We start from the raw sequence: 16,540 nt of genomic DNA, 5'->3' as shown, positions 1-16,540 counted from the left end.
CCCAATCCTTGACCCTCTATAGAGCTCTATGTACTCCTAGCTAGCATTTATATTCTATCTGTTATATCTGGCATTTTGAGTCTTTGGCTCTACTTTCTGACTCTTCTCCTGGTTTTGGGAATTGGCTTATCTGTAACCTCTTGGTATCGACTGTGGACAGCGACTTATTGTGTGTATGTTTAGCTGTTTTGCTCTCAGTCTGAGTGATTCCATTCTGTGTCCCGACCTCCGTCTGCATTATAGTTTATTATTTTGACTGGACTGCCCTCACGTATTGTAAGTAGAGACCATCACCGTGGTCACAGACACGTTAACTAGGGCGGGTACATAAGTATGCAGGGATAGGGGGGTGTGGGCGAGTATAGTGTGCACTCCTTCCCTGCCCAGATGTGACAGAAACACTGTATGTTTAATTAAACCCAGGAAATACATGTGACTTGGCCTTAGATGACTATTCCGCTTTCACTATCAGCACTTTTATTTAATTTATTTATTTAATAATTTATTTATGTTAAACTCAGGTGGAAATATTGTTTTTGATTACACCCGCAAAAATAAAGGCAACGTGGATTAAAATGCATATTGCACGTTAACTCTCAATGCTTTCAACGATTTTTCATGGTACACCCAGGTAAAAATTTTATATGTTTGATTAACACCTCCAGGACATCAGGCCCACTGCTTTGCTCAGCTTGCTGGGTCACATTGCTGGCTGGGATTTGTAATGCACAAATTGCACCAACTGCAAGTAATTCGGGCAACAGATCACTATCTGAAGTCCGCCTACTGCTCAATGCTTTGCTCAGCTTGTAATGTGATAGATTTTATGAGATTATTCTGCTGCGACACTGCTAGGCTAGCTGGGATTTATAGTGCGCCAACTGTACACAATAATACAGGTGACTCAAGTCACTGTCTGAGATCAGCCTACTGCTCAATGCTTTACTCAGCTTACTTTTAAATTCTATTAGATTTGTAAAGGCAGTAGTTTCTGTGCACTGCTCTCTCAGCTCTCTCTGCACTGCTCTCTCTCCAAGATGGTGGTGCATAGGGCTTTATCGGTCTCTTAAACCTATCCTATGCTGTCTCCTGATTGGTCTGGGAGCTGTATGTAACATAAGTGCAAGCAATAACTGGATAACCTGGGGTCATATGATCTTGCTGCTAGCTAACCTGATGTCATCTCAGTGTTCCCAGAACTTCCTGCTTTCATCCGGTGCCAAAACGCCGAATGCTCCTCTTCCCTCGTTCAAATATTACTACCGTCGCCAGGCTTAGGTGAGCTGAGCCTGGCTAAGTTTGAAAGCTTGGCGATCTGCTGTCACCCCAAAGTTCAAAGCAAGACTGGGTCTGCCGAGCTCAGCTCGCTCACCTCTAATAATGGGATGATGCACGCGTTGTCTCCTTTAGCAAAACTATCCAGTGAGCTACAGAAGTCATCAAGTCTCTGCCTATTATGAAATATATATTTTTAATAAGGATAGAAACACGAGAAATAAGTTCACGAAAAAAAAATATGATTTAAATAAAATGCCACTGCTTAGTGATACATTATTGCCACATTGAACGTTAATGATAATGTTGTTCTCTTTGTATACTTTTTTGATATTTAAAGAACAAAGAGTCATGTACTATCAGGTCAATGAATTGCATGACACCTGTAAATGCCCTTCGTACCAGTCAGTCTTTCAAAAATAGCCCATGCCTAAAAGCATTAACTGAGAAAGGTCACTTCACATTTAATTTAGCAACAGTCCAAAGTTAGTGGACAATATCCAAACAATATACTTTATTTTTTCTGGTTGTAGTGCCAAGTCAGAGGACAAACAGAGGAAGAAGCAAACATAAAACCATTTTTTATGCAATCTTTTGAAAAAAATAAAATAAAATAGCAAAGGGCTTATGAAATTAATTAGTCAAAGTATATACAAATACAAAGAACAGTACAGGTGCCAAAACACCATGTGCAAAGCCAATGTGCAAAGCAGACCATACACATTAGATGTGTGTTGGCCAGACTTGCCAATCATCTAATAGTTTAATGTACTACATTACACCAACAAATGATGTAGGGGAGGCAAATGATAGGAAATTTTGGATTCACTATGCTGTTTGCGCAACCCCCAATAAAGTAATTGGGAGTTACACAAATTAAGTAACTTCCCTGCTTTGGCTGCTTTCGGCTTACCCAACAACCTCCGATGGCTGCAAACAGGGAAGGTGAATTGAAAAGATGAGAATAACCCTTTCGCAATAAATATTAACTTAATGTTTTGGTCATTCCTGCACTTTGTAACATTTGCCTTAACAACAGTATTATTTCACTTTATTTCTTTTAAAATCTACTTAAAATCTGTAACAATGTAAGGGTGGTTACTCACCTTGTTGATGTCAATGTTGCAGATTTGCTTTTTTCGGGGCTTTGGCCATGTTTGCTTAGTATATTGTGAATGTGAGTAAATTTCGGTCTGTCATTCCTGTCCTTCTGCCAACAATCTAACATCAACTGGTGTAGAGGAGGAGGACAGTTTATTGGGGCTGGAAGTCTGAACCCATCCTCTATAGCCTTGATGACCTACAGTTGGACAGAAAATAAAAGAAATGCTATTTATTATGAGAAAAACAGACAGAGTATATGAATTCACAAGTATATAAATATTTAAAAATATAAAATTTTAACTTATTTTTTAACCGTAGAAACATTAAGCATTGTTTATAAAACATTCAATTTCATTTTGGTTTAAAATATAAACCTAATAAGAATCAAAAATCATTACAAACTTACATCTTGATTGGACATATCCCAGTAAGGTCTTTCACCGTAGGACATGATTTCCCACATGACTATGCCAAAACTCCAGACATCACTAGCAGTGCTGTATCGGTGATACTGGATAGCTTCAGGTGCTGTCCATAAGACTGTGCTCTTGCCACCCTGAAATAAAATGCAGCCATAAATGCAAATTACATATATAAAATCTCCTATATGAGATTTCTCTGCATATGAAGATTTCTTTATATATCTCTTAATGTAATTAGAGATGTCTATTATCTCTCCTGACATGTCTGTTAGAAAATACTTTGAAAATATATTCGACCTGAAGAAAGAGTTCTGTAGCAATCTTTTTTAGTACTCTGCATTGTGCCATTTATTGTTACTTCTAGAAATCTATGAATATATTTACAGATATACTGCATATTTCCCTTGTCAATGTGGTATGTACAGGGCTCAAGTCCTGCAGGAACGCATGGGAACTGAGTTCCTGCACTTTTTCCACAGCAGGAACACCGTTCCCATTTGCAGGAGTCCTGTAGGACCAGCCCTTGAGTGGAAATATTGGGTGAGTTCCTGCACTTTTTTACCCAGGACTTGACCCCTGGATATGTACCTATACACACAGACACAGGTGGATCAATAAAAGGTGCAATGCAGAATTCATAAAGAAGCTACAGCATTGTTATTTTATGGTGTATAGAAGCATTCAGTAACCCAAAGATGTCAGCATGGTACCCCCAGAATAAGGAGTTTCCCTCTACTGAACATCTCATTTTGTGCTCATAACATGCTAAAAAGGTTCTTGTTTAAAGCAACAAAAAAAGCTCAAGCAACTAAATAGACTAGGCCTGAGGCCATGATTTTCACAAGTGTCTATAGCATATATATAGTATTATTATTTTTTTTTTTTTTAAGATACAGAGATACACATGAACTGGGGTGGAAAAAAAAAGTTTGGTCCCTAGGAGGAGGTGGGGCTGAAATCCAAGAAGTTTGCCCAAAGAGGAGCATTAATCCATTGGGGACAGAGCCCATTATGACCATAAGGACGGGAGCATTTTTTTCAAATCTGACCTCTATCACTTTATGCATTAATAACTCTGGGATGCTTTTACTTATAAAATTGATTCCGAGATTGTTTTTTTTCGTTATATATTCTACTTTATGTTAATGGTAAATTTTCGACGATACTTGCATCATTTCTTGGTGAAAAATTCCAAAATTTCAGGAAAAATTTGAAATTTAGCATTTTCCGAACTTTGAAGCTCTCTGCTTGTAAGGAAAAGGGACATCCCAAATAAATTATATATTGATTCACATATACAATATGTTAACTTTTATGTTGGCATCATAAAGTCGACATGTTTTTACTTTTTGAAGACATCAGAGGGCTTTAAAGTATAGAAGCAATTTTCAAATTTTTCACTAAAATATCAAAATCAGACTTTTTCAGGGACCAGTTAAGTTTTGAAGTGAATTTGAGGGTCTTTATGTTGGAAATCCCCTATAATGGACCCCATTATGAAAACTGCACCCCTCAAAGTATTCAAAATGACATTCAAAAAGTTTGTTAACCCTTTAGGAGTTTCACAGGAATAGCAGCAAAATGGAAGAGAACAATCAAAATCTCCATTTTGTAAACTAACATGTTATTTTTTCATTTTTACAAGGGGTAAAAGATAAAAAGGCCCCCCAAAACTTGTAAATAATTTACTCTTGAATAAGGAAATACCTCATATGTGAATGTAAAGGGCTCTGTGGGTGCACTAGGGGGCTCAGAAGGGAAGGAGCGACTTTGGAGAGCAAATTTTGCTGAAATGGTTTTTGGGGGGCATTTAGGAAGCCCCATTGTCAGGCCCAAGGCCTGATTATGGAAACATAGATGTGTTTTATAATTGCATCTATGTATAAACTAAGACCTGGGGGGTGAGGGGTCATTCAGACGGTGTATCCTTTGTTTTTGTGTATTGCAGTCAATTGGGGCCTGTCTGCTGTTTTCCTCTTTTGAATTCAAAGGCCCTTTGAAGCAGCAGGATGTAAGTGGTCTCTGGTCCCATATATGAGATAAGAGATGCCCCCACCTGGTGGGATCAGAGGGGGAAGGGGGAATGGAGTCCCCCCAAAAAGGAGATAGATATATTTAAAACAATGCTAGACTCAGGGAGTTCAATGCTGTGGCACAAGCTGACAAGACCATCCTAAGAACAGCTGGAACCTCACTCTCTCTCATGGACTGCTAATATCATTGTGCTGTAAGAACTTAATTTTTGCTTTCTGAACTTGTCTTGCTAAACTCTTTTATACATTTTTGGAACTGTATGTCATTTGTTTATTTTTATGCATAGCACTGTGATACCTTTTATCAGATTAAATGTTTAATTAATCAGCTCTGGTCTTTGATCTCTAAATATATGAGTTCACCTTTATGAAGGAGGCTCTGGTAAAACACGTTTATCTAAGGGTTAATTTGGGGACTTGCTGGGACTTGTAGTGGATACTCAGAGGTCTGGCGGCTTTAACCCTTGGACCATCACACTCTCTCTAGCGTCTTAGCTGGACCGATAGGGTGTAATCGTGACACCCATGATGCCAGAACAGTAAAAAAAAAAAAAAAAAACCATGGCACACTATTTTGGAAACTACACCCCTCAAGGAACGTAACAAGTGGTAAAGTGAGCCTTAGCACCCCACAGGTGATTGACGAACATGTTCGTTAAAGTGGGACATAAAAATAATAATTTTTTCAATAAAATGCTGGTGTTACCCCAAATTTTTCATTTTTACAAGGGGGTAATAGGAGAAAACGCCCCCAAAAATGTGTAACCCCAAAATACCTCATATGAGGATGTAAAGTGCTCTGCGAGTGAACTTCAATGCTTAGAAGAGATGGAGGGCAATTGGAGAATTTGGTTGGAACTCAGGGGCCATGTGCGTTTACAAAGCCCCTGTGGTGCCAGATCAGTGGAGCCCCTCCCCCACATGTGACCCCATTTTGGAAACTACACCCCTCACAGAATTTAATAAGGGGTGCAATGAGCATTTACACCCCACTGGTGTTTGACTGTGGACTTTGGAACAGTGGGCTGTGCAAATGAAAAATTTTATTTTTTATTTTTACGGACAACTGTTCAAAAAATCTGTCAGACAGCTGTGGGGTGTAAATGCTCACTTTACCCCTTGTTACATTCTGTGAGGGGTGTAGTTTCCAAAATGGGGTCACATGTGGGGGGGGGGTCCACTGTTCTGGCACCATGCGGGCTTTGTAAACACACATGGCATTCAATTCCAGCCTAATTATCTCTCCAAAAGCCCAATAGGGCTCCTCTTCTGAGTCCTGTAGCACTTTACATCCACATATGGGGTATTTCCGTTTTCAGGAGAAATTGCGTTACAAATTGTGTAGGTCTTTTTATACTTTTACCTCCTCTGAAAATGAAATGCATTTTTTTACATTTTAACTTTTCCTTTTCATAAGGGGTAAAAAGAGAAAAATCCCCCCAAAATTTGTAGCACAATTTCTCCTGAGTACAGAAATACCCCATATGTGGCCTAAACTGTTGCCTTGAAATATGACAGAGCTCTGAAGTGAGAGAGAGCCATGCGCATTTGAGGACTAAATTAGTAAATTTCAAAAGGGGCGGACCAGGAGACAAGGATGGGACTTGTCTCCACCAAAACCCTACGGCAGTGTTTCCCAAACAGGGTGCCTCCCTGTTGCAAAACTCCCAGCCCACCATGACAGTCAATGGCTGTCTGGCAATACTGGGAGTTGTTGTTTTGCTACAGCTGGAGGCTCCGTTTAGGAAACACTGCCATATGAGATGTTTTTCATTTTTATTGGGGGAGGGGGGGGCATGTAAGGGTGTGTATGTAGTCATTAACTTTTTATTTTGTGTAGGTGTAGTGTAGTGTTTTTAGGGTACATTCACACAGGCAAGGGTTCACAGGGAGTTTTCAACTGGGAGTTTGAGCTGTGGCAGAAATATTCCTGCAGCTCAAACTTGTAGAAGGAAACCCACTATAAACCCATTGCCTGTGTGAATGTACCCTGTACATTCACATTGGGGGGGGCACACCCCAAACCTTCAGCTCTTGCAAAACTAAACTACCAGCATGCACTGACAGACCGTACATGCTCGGAGTTGTAGTTTTGCAACCACTGTAGGCATACTGGTGGGAGTTAGGAAACAGACTCTAGCTTAGTATTTCCAACCCATGTGCCTCCAGCTGTTGCAAAACTACAACTCCCAGCATGTACGGTCTGTCAGTGCATTCTGGAAGTTTTAGTTTTTTAACAGCTGTAGGCACACTAGTGGGGAACCACTGAGTTAGGAAACAGACTCTAGCTCAGTGTTTCCCAACCAGTGTGCCTCCAGCTGTTGCAAAACTACAACTCTCAGCATGTACAGACAGCCAAAAGGCATGCTAGGAGTTGTAAATATGCAACAACTGGTAAGGAACAGTTTGGAGACGGCTAAGTAGTGGTCTCGAAACTGTAGCTCTCCAGACTACAACTGAAAGCATGATCAGACTGTCCAGGCATGCTGGGAGAAGTAGTTTTGCACCATCTAGAGGGCCACAGTTTGGAGACCACTGTGTAGTGGTCTCCAAACTGTGGTCCTCCAGATGTTGCAAAACTACAACTTTGAGCATGCACTGACTGTCTGGGTATGCTGGGCACTTTAGTTGTGCAACATCTGGAGGGCTACAGTTTGGACACCACCATATAGTGGTCATCAAGCTGTGCCACTTCAGATGTTGCAAAACTATAACTCCCAGCATACCCAGACAGTCAGTGCATGCTGAAAGTTGTAGTTTTGCAACATCTGGAGGACCACAGTTTGGAGACCACTACAGCCTTTGGCTGTCTGGGCATTCTGGGAGTTGTAGTTGTAGTTACTTCAATCCAAGGGCAGAGCGGGGGAAATGAAATTGCCTGCCTGATCGTCTCAGAGGCCATCGCATGTTGAAGGCAGCATCTACATACAATGCTTTTGTATGTCGGGGCCATCGCATAAACTGCTATCCGGCAGCGCAGACTGCTTCAGCTGCCACCGGATAGCTGTTTACGGCGCACCGTGTTGTCCGCTGACGATCACTTACCTGTCCTCGGGGCTCCAGCGCATTTCCACTTCCAGATCCCCTGCATCGTCGGCGCTCTCCATCGTCTCCATCACGTTGCTGCGCATGCCGTCCCGTCATCCAATAGGAGCGGCATGCGTAGTGACGTGATGGTGGCGATGGAGAGCGAGGATGCCGGGGAAGCAGAAGCCTTGCTGAACACCCCGGGGACACGGCAACAGGGATGGAAGGCGACAACCAGGGCAGCGGTGACGAGCGGTGATGGTCCGGAGCGGCGGGGACACGTGAGTATATCCTCCAATACCAGTGGTCTTCAACCTGCGGACCTCCAGATGTTGCAAAACTACAACTCCCAGCATGCTGGGTGTTGTAGTTTTGCAACATCTGGAAGTCTGCAGGTTGTAGACCACTGTCCTATACTTTACATTGCATGGATCCCTCAACATACGATGGTTTCAACAAACGATGGTCCATTTGGAACGGATTACCATCGTATGTTGAGGAACCACTGTATTAAGTTGGTGGCCCATCCATCTGAACTGTATATAGTGAAAAGAGGGACAAAGTTGAAGCAGAGATAAACCTGTGAAATGCAATGTGTCAGGTGAGCAGCACATACAAGTCCATCAATGAACTACTGCAAAAGTTAAAAGGATTAAGAAGGTATAAGGAATATGCAGATGAGTTGACATCTACCATTGAGGAGCATGAAGGCTCAAACGGAAATCTGTTCTACATTGGGATGCCAGGAGACACGATCATCTTGACAGCTCTAAATTATAATAATTGTTTCCTGGGCATATTGTATAGCTGATAAATTCTAAGCTGACAAGAATGGACATTAAGGAATGAAGAATTATTAAATAATATATGGTGCTTGTGGGGCACAATGATCATGAATATAGAGTACTTGGAAGACCAAGATTTTCAGTGATACTGTAAAAATAAAAGTATCAGGGTGTTCTACCAGTTCACCATTGTGAATAGAGCATTTATTGTAGTAATGTTTTAAAAAGGTAGTGTAATGTTGTTGTAGGAATACAAGTGACACAAAGGGAATTATTTGGGGATGTGGAATGCTATTCTTTATAGCTTTGTCTGTAGCCTCTGCCTTAATGGGGTTATCCACCATATGGTGATTTTAGAACGTACCTGGCAGACAGTAATGGACATGCTTAGGAAGGATCTGCGCTTGTCTTGGGGCTAAATGGCTATGTTGTGAGATTACCATAATACTGTGGCTAGCTTTTTGTGAACTGGTATTTCCTGTTTGAGTTTCCTTCTTTGCCTACAAATCCCATAATTCCCTTTTCCTCCCTCCCACACATCAGCCACCCCACCCATTGAAACATGAATTAGCTGCATCCATTCAAAAGACCTGTGTTTTTCAAATCAGGGTGCATGCACTATTCTTCCTGCTACTATCGCCCATCACAAAATAACGGCCATTATTAATAACGGGCAATAACTGGTAAAAACGGCTATTGGGAAAATCCCATATACTATAATGGGATTTTCTAACGGACATTTAACGGCCAATTTCCAGGGTTTTTATAACGGGTGTTTATAGCTGAGGTATTTTTATAGTGTGAAAGCAGCCTTAGTCTGCTCATGCTGCCTAGCACCTTGTTGTTGCAAGGCAGAGCATGATAAAATATAAGCAAGTCTTTGTTAAACATGTGTTGGCCAGACTTGCCTATTTCTAAGGGACTGGCCGGCAATCCGATATAATAGGAACGAAGTAAGGAAGAAAAGGATTAAGCACATTCGATTTCAACTGGCTAATCCTTTTGTTTTTGGCCAGATACACTACTTGCAGAGGAGTCTGCAGCAGTTTACCCCCTCCTCAATTCAGAAAATATATACATTTGGTAATGTGTATGGTGAGATTATATATATATAATTATATATAATTATATACATTAACTGTGTCCTTTGTTACACAGCCAGGTACACAAATTAATGGGGAGACTGCTGTGTTCCGGCCCCGTGACTGTATTATTGCAAGTGATAATTGTATGTATGTAGGGGTTTATTGGGAGTTACCTAATGTTCCTATGTTCACTTTATAAGTTAGAACATTTGAACCGGTCATGTATTAGTTTGCCAGTACCCGCACTTCTATATTGCCCTTTTCCAAAATGGCACCCGCAGCCTTAAAATAGCTAATGTACATGCGCAATAGAGTGCCATTGATTGGCTCTACACTACGATACACTTTAGCTAGACTCCTCCTGTTGAAGCCTAGCAACCATGACGCCACACTGTTATTGGTTAACATTCTCCTTACCCGGAAGTCCACATCCGGCGATGTTAGCCGGGGCTCCAAGGTTGCGGACAATGGCGGGGCACACAAGGTCAGTGGCGTGGTTGGCACCATGACAATTAATGTTTTTAATTTCCCACACCTGTACACTGTCACTGTTGACACTTATGTTACACTTTTTTATGTCGATCCATAGAAGTGTGTTGGTAGATCGACACATATAATAACGTGCTAAATGCATGTTTAGCGCACTAGGAATATTATGTATAGTCATTATACCATATATGACTGTATATCACGGTTTTTATACTTTGTTTATATTTTGATTTTGATTTTGATGTCACTGATTATGCTAATGTGTGATGATGTCATTAATTGGGGAAGTGTGTATTTAAACCTCTCTGTATCACTTGTATGCACTTGAAAATGGCGGTGAGAGATCGCCGAAACGTTGTTTTCTACATCATGGAATAAATTCACAGTTTTTGGATTACATCATCGTGGTGTGCTGTCTTTATCCATTGCATATATATATATATATGGAGAGATTTATAGGAAGCACAATCTGAACCATGTTTACATGTGAACAAGCCCACAACATTGACCAGACATAATAATGACTTAATAATGAATAGAACAGTATATTATTCATCCTCAGTTTTGCTTACATTTGAATTCCGTACCATGGTGGTAAACACTGTATCAAGTTTATCATCTTGAAATTGTCGAAATCCGGATATCTTACAGACTAGGTTAGAATTGACAAGGACTTTATGTGCAGCAAGACACTTGTGAATGTAACTCATCTCTGTCAGGTACTTCATTCCTGCTGCTATACCAGTTAACATTCCCACAAGTTGAGGTACTGAAAGTTGCCCCTCATTTTTCTGTAAAAACACAAAGATTTTTTTTACACAACCTTAATCACATATGGAAATATATGTTCATGTTTCATCATAATACAACATGTGTTTTTTTAATCAAAACTGTTTTGAATTATTGAATAAACTATATATATATATATATATATATATATATATATATATATATATATCTATATATATATATATATATAGATATAGATATCCTTTAATTAAAAAATAATTTTTGCTGCTATATATTTCTCCCTAAAATAAATTAAGCCATACTGACCGCAAAGTTTTTGATCATTTTTTATTTATTACATCCCAGGAGTTTTATAAATGTTTGCATTTTCAATGTGGGTAACACATGCACCCAGGTACTCTGCTTGCTTAACATGCACAGCCAAGAATGAATTAACTTGCTGAGGGTTTCAAGCTGAACTTTAATCTACCAGTACCAGAAAGGTTTACAACATGTGAGAAGGTAGTTTTACATTTGAATATGTCTTAATTTTGCATATGCTCTCATTTTTAGGAACAGTTGCCCCTAAGTAGAGCTTTATATCCGTTCTCTAGCTGCGCTTTTAACCTTTAGATGACGTAGGGCATTCATGCACACCCTGATCACAGTAGGTGTGTATTAAGCCCACTCACAAGCTGAGCAAGGTTCATACCAGTAAGTTCCAGCTGTTGTCAGCAGCTGAGATATATGGCTAATATGTGAGACATCAGTCAACTCAATGATGCCCGGCATTAACCTTTAAGATGCAGTGACCAAAGTTGATTGCAGCATCTAAAAGTAGAACAAAAATGTATCTGCCAGTTGCTCAGGGTAGCTGTTTGGCACCACGGTGGTAAAATCTTGGTGTCCTGATCATCTCAGAGGTCCCTTACAGTCCCATCGATTGGTGCTCCAAATGTGCAGGCAGCCTTGGCAGCCTCTACAAGTGGAACATCTATAACACTGATCAACGCTGTGCTATCGTGTGTAATAGAACCCTATGAGGACTAAAAAAAATAGCAAAAAGAATGTAAAAAAAGTTAATAAATGTCAATAACACCGTTTCTGGATTAAAGTTCAAATTACCCCCCTTTCCTATTTTTCAAATAAGGTAATGTTAACAAAAATAAGCATAAACATATGTGGTATCGCCATGTGTAGAAATGCATGAACTATTAAAATATCCCATTAATATAACCAAGCGGTAAATGATGCAAATGTAAGAAATACCAAAGTCCAGAACTGCTGGTTTTCGGTCCCTCAGTATACCAGAAAATAATTAATAAAAAGTGATCAAAAAGTCCCAGCAAAAATGATACTGATAAAAACAACAGATTACCATGCAAAGAAATCAAGCTTCAAAATGATTCATGCATGCAAAAATAAAAGTGCTATAGGGGTCAAATGGGGAACATTTTAAACATCCTTATTTTCTTATAAAAAAAAAATTAAAGTAGTAAAATACAACAAAACCTACATAACTTAGGTATTGTTGTAATTGTATTGACCTATAGAATAAAGATAGCATGTCACTTTAACCGTGTAACGAAGCACACTGTGTAGAAACGTTAACCCCCAAAATTTGCTAAATTGTGAGGGTTTTTTTCAATAGTGTCCCACAAATAATATTTTTAGCTACATCGTAGATCTTGTATTAAAATGAGTGTTGGCATTACATAGTACAATTGGTCCTGCATAAAACAAGCCCTTGTATGGAAAGACTTATGACTATTCAAATGCGAGAAGGAAAAAATAAAAACACAAAATAAAAAAACTATGTGTCCTCTAAGGGTTAAAATAGTAACAGAACTAAAATATTAAACTGAATCAGAAGTTGAGGTAGGAAGAGGAAGATAACAAGGCAAAATGAGAACAAACATTAATAAAAACAGTGTACAATTTACTCTTTTTGTTTTGACAGTTGGCCAATCGGACAAAAATATCTGTAAACCTTTAGAAATGGGACTCTATAGAAAGAATTACTGTGATACAAAAGTGTCTCCTGCACAATCTTGCACCCTGAAGCTTATATGCTAATGTGTGTTGTCTTGTAAAAGCTCTCTGTGTTCCGTCATAATCAGCTCACACAACATTCTCTAATGTTTTGCTTTTGTTTTCCCACCTCCAACCTTCTATTTTCTTTACACCTTTTATGTTTTCCTGGGCACAAAAATGCTATTGTCGATTGTCGTTTTCATGTTCTGTGTAAGTGCTGAAGGGGAGGCAATTTTAATTTCCTATCTTTAAATGAAATAATGCAACAAACCGAAGCAGCACACAAATATCCAGCTTAAAAGCTTCAAGATTTTGAGTGGACAACTGTCCTTGATGTATTCTACTTAGATAACAGCCATAAATTGATAAAAGATGCCTGTGTTCATCTACTGCTGGCACTATACACAGCTTAAACGAAAGATAGCTATGGGGTAGAAAATAAGAGGGAAAAAAGACATAAATTGGAAGAGAAATCATATATATTCCTTCCAGAAAATGTTTTAAACAATCTAAAATAAATATGTCATGTAAAAAAAAAAAGAAACATACTGTGAGCTTTTTTATATCATTTTAAAGCCTTGGGTGCCCTGATTCCAACAATATTTTTACTTTTTTGCTACATCTCCTTCCCATTCTTGAGATATAGAGCTTTTATTATTTGGTTGACTCTGTACTTTTTAGTGAATAGTCAGATGTGTGGGAACTTTATTGCAAAATGGTGTCCCCCCCCACCCCCTAAATCCTGATTTGAACCAGACTCTTAATAACACTCCATAAGCTTGGCATTCACACCCATTTTGCAATAAAGTTCCCACCTGTCTGACTATTTAGTGAAATGTATATACAGTGACCCCCCCGACCTACGATGGCCCCGACATACGATAATTTCAAGATACAATGGCCTCTCAGAGGCCATCGCATGTTGAAGGCAACATGAACATATGATGCTTTTGTATGTCGGGGCCATCGCACAAACGGCCACCCGGCACCGCAGACTGCTTCAGCTGCCACCGGATAGCCGCCCCGTGTGGTCCGCTGATGATCACTGACCTGTCCTCAGGGCTCCGGCGCGTCCTCTTCGGGATCCCTGCATCGTCGGCGCTCTCCATCGTCATCATCACATCGCTGTGCACGCCGTCCCGTCATCCAATAGGAGCGGCGTGCGTAGCAACGTGATGGCGGCGACGGAGAGCGAGGATGCTGGGGAAGCAGAGGCCTTGCTGGCCACGTGGCCAGCGGCGTATGACGTCACACCTCTGCCCCTGTGTGACATCACGCTCCGCCCCTCAATGCAAGCCTAGGGGAGGGGGCGTGACAGCTATCACGCCCCCTCCCGTAGGCTTGCATTGAGTGGCGGAGCATGACGTCAAACTGGGGCGGAGGCGTGACGCCACACGCCGCTGGCCGTGTGGTCGCCGGTAATCAGACCAGGAGCGAACACGCTCTGGGGACTGATTACAAACGGGGTACCGCGTGCAAAATCCCGGGGGTCCCCAGTGGCGGGACTCCCGCGATCAGGCATCTTATTATAAGATGTCTAAGCACCGGAGAACCCCTTTAATGTGACAACCTAAAATGCATATATATAATGTTTTTCTTTTGAGGTTCCAAATATACATACCCTCAAAAAGGAATCCAACACACCATTGCCCATATATTCCATAACCATCATCATCGTATTGCCTATAAAGTAGAAAGGCATTTTTATAAATGTCAAATAAATAGACATAATAACAGAGAGATGAAAGGGTGGGATCTAATAAAGCTAAAGATGACACTAGAGGATGATAGACTCAGGGGAGATATCAGGAAGAGCTATTTGGTGGAAATGGAGCCTGTAAAGAAAATTATTTGACATAAAGAATATGTGATGAGATATATAAAGTTTATAAAGCTACAAAAAAGAAAGCATGCCATATGTTGGTGCAATTATATGAAGTATAAAACAAAATAAAATAGAAAAAAAGAATAAAAGTTTGTAATTGGGAAGAATTTGTCCAATTGAAAGATCAAGGGAAACCTGTCATGGTGAAAGACCAAGGAGAATCTGTCCTATCATCATTTCATTCTTACCTCTAGTGATAACTCCTTCAAGACGTATGATGTTCGGATGATCAAACTGTCCCATGATGCACGCTTCTGCCAGAAATGAGCGCTTCTGTTTTTCTGAACAGCCTGCTCTTAGGGTCTGTATGGCTACAGGAAGCTCTCTTTTGCTTGGAAGTTTCAAACAGCCCTTGCATATTTCACCATATTCTCCTAAAAAGCATAGAATTAGTTGTAGGATGTTTATCTAGATAGAGTTGCGTCAAATATTTTATCACCAGTATGGATCTTGATATGAATTCAAGATATATGTCCCTCATCTTCATGGCTGTATCAGGCAGTGTAAACATTAGCCAAGAAATGAGTGTCTTTGTCACTTACTGGTTGTTCGATGATAATAAGCCCCTGTTCATACGCTTATCCCTGTACAAAATAAATTGTTGTAATATGCCTCTCCTTTTTTTCATTTTTTAATTATGATTTGTTATTGATGTAAGGGGGTAGGGAATCAGGAATATTAGATTATTAAAGGGTAAATAAACAATGGGATTAAGGATTAAAAGCTGACATAAATTGTGGTGGGAAAAGGCAAATTATTGATAGAATATTTTAGCTCTCAGCTTCCTGGCACCCTGCCCTCATTGTCGATTGATGATTGTAGGAAAGGGGTACTCTGCCTCTAGACATCTTATCCCCTATCCAAAGGATAGAGGATAAGATATCAAATCGTGGGGTTCCCGCCACTGGGGACCCCCGGGATCTCGGCTGCAGAACCCACCTGTTGCGGCTTCTGGAAACGCTGGAGGCTTCGGCTCCCGACCACGGCGATGTGAGCTCGTGACGTGGCGGCCATCAGAGCCACACGCACCTAAAGGAGTGATGAGGACACGTACCCGCAAGGAAAGCTCATAAATATCCCGGAGGAATCCAAATGGAAAAAACGCGTAGGATAGAGGGCCAAGACGTGTGAACACCCATCTGACCGAATGCAGTGTTCTTCACAACAGGATAAGCTAAGTGGATTTTACGCTTGTGGAATATGTGCAATATATTAAAACAGAGACTTTGTGCAATATATGAAGATACAATAGTGCAATAAGGCCAGTGTGCAATACTACAGTGTGCAATATATATATATATATATATATATATATATATATATATATATGTGTGTGTGTGTGCAATCAAATAAGGTGCAATATCATTGAAGTTAAGCACAATTGGGAACATGTGCTATAATAATAGGTACAATAAACCTAAAGTGCATTAAGTACGGACAGTGCAATATAAGTAACAGTTACGGGTTATGTGCAAATAGTAAGGAATAAATTACTAAGGAGACTATCCATAAGACACAATATTTATATCCCGAACATCACCAACATAACCGCACAGACTCAAGGTTACAGTTTGAACCAACACCTATGTATGTAAATTGATGCCATATAAAAGACGCACATGCACTTAAACACTGCCAACTGGACCGGAGCAATCATTGTACAGAGACACTA

General features: G+C 40.1%; 1 protein-coding gene across 1 annotated transcript in view; it reads right to left on the bottom strand.

The window, feature by feature from the left end:
* EPHA10 (EPH receptor A10) overlaps positions 1-16,540 on the bottom strand; it is a 691,916-nt gene that overhangs the window by 29,876 nt on the left and 645,500 nt on the right. The window contains exons 11-15 of the mRNA XM_056557121.1: positions 15,057-15,242; positions 14,605-14,666; positions 10,793-11,011; positions 2,786-2,935; positions 2,382-2,575 (exon numbers count right to left, since the gene is read on the bottom strand). Coding sequence (XP_056413096.1) covers positions 2,382-2,575; positions 2,786-2,935; positions 10,793-11,011; positions 14,605-14,666; positions 15,057-15,242 — 811 coding nt within the window. The remainder of the gene's footprint in view (positions 1-2,381; positions 2,576-2,785; positions 2,936-10,792; positions 11,012-14,604; positions 14,667-15,056; positions 15,243-16,540) is intronic.

The sequence above is a fragment of the Hyla sarda genome, chromosome 2, assembly GCF_029499605.1.
Source record: "Hyla sarda isolate aHylSar1 chromosome 2, aHylSar1.hap1, whole genome shotgun sequence".
In the NCBI taxonomy this organism is placed as follows: Eukaryota; Metazoa; Chordata; class Amphibia; order Anura; family Hylidae; genus Hyla; species Hyla sarda.
The sequence above is the reverse complement of the archived record's forward strand: the minus strand, read 5'-3'. Positions and strand labels throughout refer to the sequence as shown.